This window comes from Procambarus clarkii, chromosome 75 (assembly GCF_040958095.1).
Source record: "Procambarus clarkii isolate CNS0578487 chromosome 75, FALCON_Pclarkii_2.0, whole genome shotgun sequence".
NCBI classification, from domain to species: Eukaryota; Metazoa; Arthropoda; class Malacostraca; order Decapoda; family Cambaridae; genus Procambarus; species Procambarus clarkii.
In genome coordinates, this window is record NC_091224.1 from 18,595,431 (window position 1) to 18,607,343 (window position 11,913).

The window sequence follows — 11,913 nt, forward strand, 5'->3', positions numbered from 1 at the left end:
TGATTCCTTTATTGAGATATAACTTACCATTTGTGTATTTATTTTTTTGGCTAATAAATTTGATAACAACTCATTGGTTTGTTGATTTTTCTTATAAAACATTTTCTCCTCTAAGATCATATCATTAATGTGTTTATATTTTTATGTTTATTTATTTTTTATGTTTATGTTTATGTGTTAATATAATTTAATTGCATAGTGGTATTTCTCAGAGTTCCAGACGCAACATTGTGTCCGATAGTATTGCAAAAACGGTTCAATAGGCTCGAATACCATTAATAAAATATTGCCTGTGAAAGATGACAATAAGTTTAACTTTGATCAAACTCAATGGAGTTATAGTACTATAGGACAATCTATGGGGGAAACAAGATCTCACTTATATACGATACATATATGTTTGCATATTGTTTAACTAGAACCCCGGAGCCCCCGGGAACACCAGGGAACCCCCGGGAACCTCAGGGAACCCCAGGGAACCCCAGGGAACCCCAGGGAACCCCCGGGAACACCAGGGGAACCTTTGGGAACCCCCCGGAATCCCAGGGGAACCCCTGGGAACCCCCCCGGAATCCCAGGGGAACCCCTGGGAACCCCCGGGAACCCCAGGGAACTCCAAGGAACCCTGAGGAACCCCAGGGAACTCTGAAGTTCCCGGGATATAATGCCTCCTCCTCCTCCTCCTCCGAAGCACATCTTCTCACTCCATATCCCACTTAATTCCGCCAACTCTTCCCTCCCACCTCCTTCTTTTCCGCCCCTCTCCCTTACCTCTCCTTTTCTTCTCTCCCATCTACCTTATTTTCTCCCTTCTCCCCAACCTTCCCCCCCTCTCATAAAAACCTCTCCCATCTTTTCCCTCCTCTCCCTTTCTCTCTCCCTCCATCTTCCCCGCCTGCTCTCCTACCTCGAACAAGTAGCCATTGCCCTTTATTTAAATACAAATAAATCTAGGGACTCAGCCAACTACCTTTCACTGATTACATGAGGTAGTCACTATGATACCTCATAGGCCATAAATACCAGTGCTGGATACATTGTTATACTGATGTAACCTATTGTTAATCTTCCTGACTACCTACAAGCAGAGGCACTCGCCTACATGCCTAGACCGACCCCTCCAAGCACAAACCAGCACCTACAAGCTGAGGAAGGGAATTACAAGCAGAGGGAGACACCAACAAGCACAGGTCAGCACACACAAGCACTGGCCGGCACCTACAAATACAGGCCGGCACCTACAATCACAGGCCGGCACCTACATGCACAAGCCGGCACCTACAAGCACAGGCCGGCACCTACAATCACAGGGCGGCACCTACAATCACAGGGCGGCACCTACAAGCACAGGGCGGCACCTACAAGCACAGGGCGGCACCTACAAGCACAGGGCGGCACCTACAAGCACAGGGCGGCACCTACAAGCACAGGGCGGCACCTACAAGCACAGGGCGGCACCTACAAGCACAGGGCGGCACCTACAAGCACAGGCCGGCACCTACAAGCACAGGCCGGCACCTACAAGCACAGGCCGGCATCTACAAGCATAGGTCGGCTCCTACAAGCGCAGGCCGGCACCTACAAGCAGAGGCAGGCCCCTACAAACACAGATCGGCACCTACAAGCCCAGACCGGCACTAACAAACATAGGCCGGCATCTACAAGCAGAGGTCAGCCCCTACAAGCACAGATTGGCACCTGTTAGCAGAGGTAGACAACTACATGCAGAGGAAAACGCCTACAAGCAGAGGGAGACACAAGCAGAGGGAGACACCTACAAGCACGGGCCAGAACATAGAAATACAGCCCGGCACCTAAAAGCTGAAGCAGGCACTTACATGCAGATTCCTGCCTCTGCATGACAAGGCCAGAACTGACAAGCACAGGCCGGCACCTACAAGTTTAGGCTGGCACCTACAAGCACAGGCTGGCACCTACAAGCACAGGCTGGCACCTACAAACACAGGCCGGCATCTACAAGTTCAGGCTGGCACCTACAAACACAGGCTGGCACCTACAAACACAGGCTGGCACCTACAAACACAGGCCGGCATCTACAAGTTCAGGCTGGCACCTACAAACACAGGCTGGCACCTACAAACACAGGCTGGCACCTACAAACACAGGCTGGCACCTACAAACACAGGCTGGCACCTACAAACACAGGCCGGCACCTACAAACACAGGCTGGCACCTACAAACACAGGCTGGCACCTACAAACACAGGCTGGCACCTACAAACACAGGCTGGCACCTACAAACACAGGCTGGCACCTACAAACACAGGCTGGCACGTACAAACACAGGCTGGCACCTACAAACACAGACCGGCATCTGCAAGCCAAGGCCAGCACCGACCAGCACAGCCTGGCACCATCAAGCACAGCCCACCACTCACAAGCACACGTTAGCGCTTACAAGATGAGACAAGAACTTAGAAGTCCAGGCCGGCTCCTACAAGTACAGGCCTCTTCCTATAAGCACAGGCCAGCACATTCAAGCACAGGCCTACCCCAACAAGCTGAGGAAGGAACCTTCAAGCACACGCCGGCACCTACAAGCACAATCAGGCACCTACAAGCCAAGGCCGGCAACTACAAGCCCTGGCCGCCACCTTCAAACCCAGTTCAATACCTACAAGCACAGGCTGACTCCCACAATCCCAGACCGGCACCAGCAAGGTCAGGCCGGTACCTACAAGCTCAGGCCGGTACCTACAAGCACAGGCTAGCACTCACAAGCACAAATGCACAATACAATATGTTGATTCATTAGCATTCTAAAGGATTTACATAATTTTTTAAATAAATTATGGTCGGGCCTTATCTATGAATTATTTATATTACAGCATTTACTCTAATGGTAGTTTAGAGGATTAATAATTGAAGTAATAAAGTAATTAGTATTAGGTACAGCGGCTAACATCTGGCCAGGGTGCTGTACATGCCGGACCTTGGGGCTTCTTCCTGGGAGAGTTCCAGCACTCTTTCCTCTCCCCTGCGAGGCAGCAGACCTCCCGTATACTCTCCTCCACAACCCAGCGAGGCAGCAGACCTCCCGTATACTCTCCTCCACAAGCAAGCGAGGCAGCAGACCTTCCTAAGATCACATATAACAACCTTCAGAGATAACAGTAGACAACTCTGCTCCTGAATAAGCAATATCTTCAATGAATAAATTGCATTACTGTCAGAAGCATTGACCACTCGTCATTTTGTTTTTATAACCAGTGCAGGAGTTCAATATATAAAATAAGAAAAAGCAATAGATACGAACACAGTGCATACGAACACAATAATACAAACACGACGAATACGAACACAGTGAATACAAACATAGCGAATACGAACACAGTGAATACAAACATAGCGAATACGAACACAGTGAATACAAACATAGCGAATACGAACACAGTGAATACAAACACGGTCAATATCTAATAGACCAAGTTGCCTAACAAGCCGAATTTTCCTGAAATAATATTTTGTTTCATAATTTGTTCTTGTGAAATCATAAAGCTTTTTATAACATGATATATTTGTTGAATTTGAGTTAACACTAAAATAGAAATCTGATGAAACCTAGCCTAACTTAACCTACCCCTAACCTAACGTAACCTACCCTAACCTAACCTACGCCACCTAACATAACCTACGGAACATAACAAACGCAACCTAACCTAACCTACACAACCTAATCTAACCTAACCTATGCAACTTAACCTAACCTAACTGTGTCAGTAACTCGTTTTTGTAACACAATCTATATAAATAAAAATGTATGTTTGTTCAAAATCGTTAATCTCTGAAAGTTCTTCACTGATTGCTTTGAAATTTTCACACAACGTTCCATTTAAATACGTGAGTGTTATTATATACCTACTATATAGATGCCACACATGTGACAGGTAAAAACATGCTTCTTTTTTTAAACAGCGCCATCTGTTGCACGTAATAGCAGCACACACTATACTAAATATGTTACAATTCCATTTCAATATATCTGATTGCACTGATAAATGGAATTTTCATGGATTTCAATTTATTTTCATTATGATTTAATTATTTTGTGTGATATTGAATTGGAATCGAGTTGTGTTGTTTACCATACTGTTCATCTTGTGAGTATAGTTTATTGTTTTATTTTTTCATTTTTTTCATTTCGTTTTTTTAACTGTTTTACTTATTTTTCAGTTATGGGAACATCAGATGATTTGATGATCCCGTTTTTCTGATCATTTGGGAATGCATTGGACGAAGGAGTGGAGAATGGTGGGGAGGACAAGGGAACAGGGAAGTGGGGAATGGTGGGAAGGACGAGAGGACTGGGGAAGGGGGATTGGTGGGTAGGAAGAGGGGACAGGGGAAGTGGGGGAGGGTGGGGAGGACGAGTGGATTGGGGAGTTGGGGAATGGTGGGGAGGACGAGGGGACGAGGTAGTGGGAGATGGTGGGAAGGACGATGGGACAGGGGAGGGGTTGTTGTGGCTCAGCAACGTGCGTCCATTGATGAACCACAGCCACGCGTGCCCGGGTACAGCTAGTATATTAATAATAATTCAAATAAATCAAGTTTGAAAGAAATTTTTGAGTTTCTCTTGAGTAACAAGGGCTGTACCAAGCTGCTGTAACAAGGGCTGTACCAAGCTGCTGTAACTAGCTGCTATAACAAGGGCTGTACCAAGCTGCTGTAACAAGCTGCTGTAACAAGGGCTGTAACAAGCTGCTGTAACAAGGGCTGTACCAAGCTGCTGTAACAAGCTGCTGTAACAAGGGCTGTAACAAGCTGCTGTAACAAGGGCTGTACCAAGCTGCTGTAACAAGCTGCTGTAACAAGGGCTGTACCAAGCTGCTGTAACAAGGGTACAACAGAATAACAACAGTGCAACAGAATAACGAAAATATCTCTGCTTGTTAGGCAAATCGGTCGTTGCATGCTAGGACAAGTAGTATAGTTAAGGCTATTAGGAACAACATATATTAGAAAATCAGAAGGAGGAACCATTAAAAGGATTCGAACCCGCTCACGTGGTATTCCCAAGCCCACCCCTGAAACAAACTTCATCCCGACATAATCAAAAGCAATGCAACCATGGATTGAACAGAATCCTCTAGTTCAACTCTGCCAAAGCACAGGGGGACGGCACACCAGGCACAGTAAAGTTAACGACGTCATCAAGAGGACAGAGGACTTGATCATCACGGCAATTTTGTCCCCCTTACATCTCAAACTCTTGGCGCCTGAGGCACAATCGCGTGCCCCCAACTATTTTCAAGGATCTGGGACCTAAGCTTATCGAGACCAGTGACCCTTAGAGCAGTCAGCCTCCTTCTCCAGCGTCTCAGCTTGGCGATACACACAACATGGGGAATTCACACAACATTTAGGGTTCCTGCCCGCCCTTTGAGGAGCTGGAGGAACTCGACAGCCAGAAATAAATAATTTTGTACCTTGTATATATGTACCGTCAGCCTCGAAGAAGAGGATATACAACACCCGGGGGCGGCCTTGTCGGGCTCTCACGTGCGCTTGCGCATTTTGTCTTCTACCGCTCTTATTATATGAAACTGTTTATTTTATTTTAAATTTATTACTGAAAAGGAGTTAAAGACTTGGTTACAGACAAAGAACAAAGTTGTTTATCATTGACGAGTTCCTCCAGCTCCTCAGATGGCGGGCAGGAATGCAATGTGCATTTCCTCTCTGTATCACCACACTGAGGCGCTGGAAAATGAAGCTGGAAGCTCTAGGTTCTCTTGTTGTTTCAATTATCATGAACTAAGTTCCTTCAAAAAACTGGCTGGGGACAATTGGTGATCAAAATTGTAGTGGTGATCCAGTGTACTTATGAGACTTGGCTAATTCCTTGGGAGTGGCAGCGCCACCCAGATATGCAACACTAAAATCCATGTAGGTGATTGCCAGGGTTGATACGCACATGTAGTCCCATACCAACTGCTTTGCCATTTTTCCAGGGGTTCACTGTGATACCATCCTGGCGACCAATAAGAGCATCAGAGTTACGGGGCGTCAGGTAACGGGGCTCTCTTTCAGCTGGGCATCCAGCTGTGGTGAGGCTCCTCTTGATGATGTCGTTAACTTCACTGTGCCTCGAGTGCCATCCCCTTGTGCTTTGGCAGAGTAGGCCATGGTGGCCGTACCTGTCAGCCACCATCTCGCCGAAAATACACCTACATTTGGTGTGAATTGGGGCAGCAAGGCGGAGGGCCACAGCAGTTCGGAGGGCGTATGGTGTGAGACGCGTGCCAGTTGCCAACATTGGGGCTGCTAATATGAAGTCACCTGCATGAGAGGCTGGTACTGCTGTGCGGCGAGCAATGTCGTCTTGTGTTATCGCAGCATCTAGGCACTATCAGCTGTCCCAGCTGGATTGCTAGTGGGCTTTTTGATGGTGGTACTCGAGGTGCTGGGCCTGCACGAGAGGCACTCGCAGTGGTACAGTGTATAAGATTGGGATCCTGTACACCTGCCAGCTGACCTAAGTTGTCAGGTAGAATTTCCTCCACTAGGTTGTCAGATGCCGAGGTGGAGGACTGGAAGGCTGGAGACATTTAGAGTTACCCATACTTAAATTTATAAAGAAATGGCCTGGGGTTACAGAACTCCCCAGATCACATTCTCACGGATTAAATTATGGTCAAGTGTAAAATGTTGATGGAGATGACGGAAGACGGTGTCCCAGATCCTTGGGACAGAATGGACGAGATGCACCCCTCGTCCTAGTGACATAGGCCTAGCCATACGGCCTAGCCGTTAGAGGGCCTGATAGACAGCTGCGGCGGTAGCAGGTGTTCAAAACTCTGGTTATCAACCGTAGTGAGCGGTGGATAGTGAAGACTGGCCACAAACTGAGACAGACATTGCACGGTGCGGCAGCATCAGGTGTTTCTGCGAGGGGGAGCAGTGTCACGACGTGAGTACCCTCCCGGGGTACCCTTGGGCGTTATACCCTTTGCATTCACCTAGTTGTGCTAGCGGGGGTTGAGGTCTGTTCTTTCGGCCAGCCTCTCAACTGTCAATCAACTGTTACTAACTACTAACTATTTTTTTTTCCACAGACACATACACACACAGGAAGCAGCCCGTAACAGCTGTCAAACTCCCAGGTATCTATTTACTGCTAGGTAACAGGGGCATCAGGTTGAAAGAAACTGCCCATTTCTGTTTCTGCCATCACCGGGGATCAAACCCAGACCCTAGGATTACGAGTCCCGACTGCTGTCTCCTGAGCTATCACGACCCCCTGACAGCTGCCTCCTCTCTTGTGCCCAAACGTTGTGGTTCCCCTGAGCGACTGGTGTTGTTTACATGGGGAACCGAGGACCCTCACCTACTATAGTTATCTTGAGGTTATCTTGAGATGATTTCGGGGCTTTTTTTTTAGTGTCCCCGCGGCCCGGTCCTCGACCAGGCCTCCACCCCCAGGAAGCAGCCCGTGACAGCTGACTAACACCCCAGGTACGAATTTTACTGCTAGGTAACAGGGGCATAGGGTGAAAGAAACTCTGCCCATTGTTTCTCGCCGGCGCCTGGGATCGAACCCAGGACCACAGGATCACAAGTCCAGCGTGCTGTCCGCTCGGCCGATCGGCTCCCTCTCATAGCCAATAGATGGTGACAACCAGAAGTCAGACAAGACAACAGCAACAACAACAACAACAACACAGACAGACACTCGAACCAATGTGTATGTGGAGCACCTCCGGCCACCACAACCACTCCCACTCTACCATGGGTGAGGCTCCCCCTCCCCCCCCCCGGGGACTACCAGCAGTGACGGTGGAAGTGAAACGTCACCGGAAGATGAAGAAGGCTTCCAAACAGCCTTCTTAATTATAACTTATGCCTTTATAATTATAACTTTTTATAACTTCTTAATTATAACTTCCTAATTATAATTAAGAACTAGAGTATCCATGGTGATGTCGAGTACATTAGAGAACTTCCCCAGATCATCTCGGTCAAGCACAACACGGCTATCTTGCCAGGGGGTTATCTTCTTGAGGTTATCTTGAGAAGATTTCGGGGCTTAGCGTCCCCACGGCCCGGTCCTCGACCAGGCCTTCTTTTTGTTACACACCTCCAGGAAGCAGCCCGTAACAGCTGTCTAACTCCCAGGTACCTACTTACTGCTAGGTGAACAGTTACATCAGGGTGAAAGAACCCTGATGAAAGAGTGTACACAGTAACACCAGTGTACACAGTAACACCAGTGTACACAGTAACACCAGTGTACACAGTAACACCAGTGTACACAGTAACACCAGTGTACACAGTAACACCAGTGTACACAATAACACCAGTGTACACAGTAACACCAGTGTACACAGTAACACCAGTGTACACAGTAACACCAGTGTACACAGTAACACCAGTGTACACAGTAACACCAGTGTACACAATAACACCAGTGTACACAGTAACACCAGTGTACACAGTAACACCAGTGTACACAGTAACACCAGTGTACACAGTAACACCAGTGTACACAGTAACACCAGTGTACACAGTAACACCAGTGTACACAGTAACACCAGTGTACACAGTAACACCAGTGTACACAATAACACTAGTGTACACAGTAACACCAGTGTACACAGTAACACCAGTGTACACAGTAACACCAGTGTACACAGTGACACCAGCTCCCACCCCGTAGTTTCCCTAGAAACACACACACACACACACATGCAAACACGCACACGCAAGCGCGCGCACACATGCACGCACGCTCTCACACGCACAAACACACACATACAACAAACGCACATACATATAAACACACAAACACACGCACGAGGAAAAGCCAGGACATTTTCCTTCAGCCAGGGAAAATGATGGTGGGACATCACAACCCACTGGGAAAGGGAAGAATGGTGGATACTACCTATGAATGGTTCAATCAGGCATTAAGGGGATTTGGCAGAGACCTGCAGGAAATGAAAATGGCATTCAGCAGACACCTGCAGGAAATGCACGCATTAATACAGAGCAAAAGGAGTGAGCTGGAGGAAGCCAGGGAGGTGATAAAGAGACTCAGGAAAATCAGAATTCGAACCAGTAAGGGGAATGCAACCTCCTGGAAACAGGGGATGAAGCTGATGGAAGGCTCCTTCCAGGGGGACTCTCTTTTGCAGAAATACTGCAGAACAGCCCAAGTGCCAAGGTCGCTTTAGAGACAGCAGCTATGAAAGAAGCTACTTCACAGGAAGCTGCAAAATGCACTGAACAAATGCTGGAAGGGAAAAGAACAGTTATAACTGTAGGAGTACAGGAACCAGAAGGATTCAGTCAGGAGGAGTGGAGAAGGAGGGACCGAGCAACTTGGAGGGACTGGATATGGAAGAGACCAATGAAAACATAGAGAAGGATTTCAGGCTGGGCATCTACAAGAAGGAAAGGAAACGACTGATAAAGGTAGTGCTCCCGAACGAGGCGACAAAAAAGAAAATCCCATCCAGTAAGAGCAGACTAGTGAGGTTAGGTGGATACGAGGACGTCTTTCTGCAAATGGACATGACGAGGGAAGAGAGAAGGAAAGCTGCAGAAGCAGGGAGGAGACACAAAGAAAGGGGGTGGGGATATGGGAGCCACAGGACTTGGCTCAGTATCTCCAGGAACCTCAGATGGGAGTAGGAATCCCCCCATCAGCAGGCCAGCACCCCCAGGGAGGATTGTAACAGAAGCGTCCCACCAACCAACACCACAACCATCCCCCACCAATCACCTGCACCTCCCCAGACAGTAAAGATCCTCTCCAGACCATGCCTCCCATGTTCCCAGACCCCAGATCCCCCATGTTTCCCCCATGCCCTTTTTCTTCCCCAACCCCCAACCCCAGGTCCTCCCTGTTCCCATGCCCTTCCCCCTTACTCCAGCCCAAGCTCTCTTCTGTACCCTCACCTACCCCTGGCCTTCCTGCCAACCCACCGCAGACTCCCATGCATACCCCAACCCGTGACCTCCCACCACATGCCTCTCTTGCTCCCCCATCCCGTGCCCGAATTAACCACCATCCCCAGAACCCCTCAGCCAAACCACCTCAGACCCCCCCTAGCCCCCCCTGTACCAGATCCTCCCAGCTCCCCTGTACCAGATCTTCCCAGCCTCCCTCCCCCCCACCCCACCCCCCCGTCACACCCCAGATCCCCCAGGTTCTTCTTCCTAGGCCGATCCCACCCCAGACACCCCTTGCCCCCTCAACTCCAGTGAAAACAACAGGTCTGAGAATGGACCGTAGAGAGTCAGCTTCAAGGACCTGTACTCGAACATAGATGGGACTTCAAGCAAGGCTAGTGAATTTAGGGAAAGAGCTCAAGAAGTAAACACACATGTAATTGGACTCTGAGCCTGCCACTCTCCATGGTGTACAACAAATCACTGGCAATAGGTGAACTCCCCAAAATTTGGAAGAAGGTCAATGTAATACCAATATACAAGAAGAGTAATAGGCAGAAAGTAGGCACTGAACTACAGGCCAGTGTCCCTAACTTGCATTCCATGCAAGATGATGGAGAAGAGCGTGCGAAAACTAGCTAGTAGATCATCTGCAGCGAAAGAACTGTGTAACACAACATCAGCATGGGTTCAGGGATGGCAAATCATGTCTAACAGGTTTATTTGAGTTCTATGACTAGGCAATAAAAATTAGGCCAAAGAGAAACAGAGGTCTGGGCAGACTGCATATTTCTAGACTGCCAGAAAGCCTTTGACACAGTACCACATAAGAGACTAGTGCACAAACTGGAGATGCAGGCAGGAGTGAAAGGGAAGGTACTCCACTGGATAAGGGAGTACCTAAGCAACAGGACACGGCGAGTCACTGTGAGGGGTGAGGTCTCGGAGTGGTGGGGAGTCACCAGGGGAGTCCCACAGGGATCAGTCATGGACCTATAAAGTTTCTGATATACGTATATGTTTGCTGATGATGAAAAAATTATGAGGAGGATCAAGACAGAGGAAGATAGTATGAGGTTACAAGATGACCTAGACAAACTGAAGGAATGGTCCAACAAAGGGCTACTAAAGTTCAACCCAAGTAAATGTAAGGTAATGAAACTAGGAGGAGGAACTAAGAGACCAGTCACTGGATACCGAATGGGAAATGAAGTACTTTACGAAACGGACAGAGAGAAAGATTTTGTAGTTGATATCACGCAAAACCTCCTGAAGCCCAAATCAAAAGAATAACATCAGCGGCCTATGCGAGGCTGGCTAACATCAGAACTAATTTCAGAAACTTGTGTAAGAAATCCTTCAGAACCTTGTATACCACATATGTAAGACCAATCCTGGAGTATGCAGCCCCAGCATGGAGCCCGTACTTAGTCAAGCACAAGAAGAAGCTGGAAAAGGTTCAGAAGTTTGCCACTTGGCTAGTCCCAGAGCTAAGAGGCATGAGTTATAAGGACAGGCTGTGTGAACTGCACCTCACGTTGCTGGAAGACAGAGCTCGGGGAGACATTATCACCACATACAAAATTCTCAGGGGAATTGACAGGGTAGACAAGTTTGGATTATTTATCACAGGTGATTTATCACAAGGGGACACAGGTGGAGACTGAGTACCCTAATGTCACAGAGAAATTAGTAAGAACTTTTTTCAGTGCCAGAGTAGTTAGTAAATGGAATGCATTTGGCAGTGAAGTGGTGGAGGCGGACTCCACCACATTACAGGCGCCTTCGAGCACAAGGGATTGCGATCCAGGACGAGCTTACATGCATGGGCGACAAGGGGAGACTAATGAAATGGACTGAAGACTACCTCACAGGGAATAAAGTCAAGGTCTGCTTCAGCGGAGCAATCTCAAGAACAATGAATATGGAACGCGTGACCCCCCCAAGGAGGGGTCTTAAGCCCCACACTCCTGAACATACTTATGAATGACATTGC

At 48.0% G+C, this 11,913-nt stretch overlaps 1 protein-coding gene across 1 annotated transcript; it reads left to right on the forward strand.

The window, feature by feature from the left end:
- Nucleotides 1-1,102: 1,102 nt before the first annotated feature.
- LOC123771824 (involucrin-like) lies at nt 1,103-2,775 on the forward strand. The gene is made up of 2 exons (XM_045764551.1): nt 1,103-1,670; nt 1,967-2,775. The coding sequence occupies exons 1-2, from the start codon at nt 1,103-1,105 to the stop codon at nt 2,773-2,775; spliced, it is 1,377 nt and encodes a 458-aa protein (XP_045620507.1).
- The last annotated feature ends 9,138 nt before the right edge of the window (nt 2,776-11,913 follow it).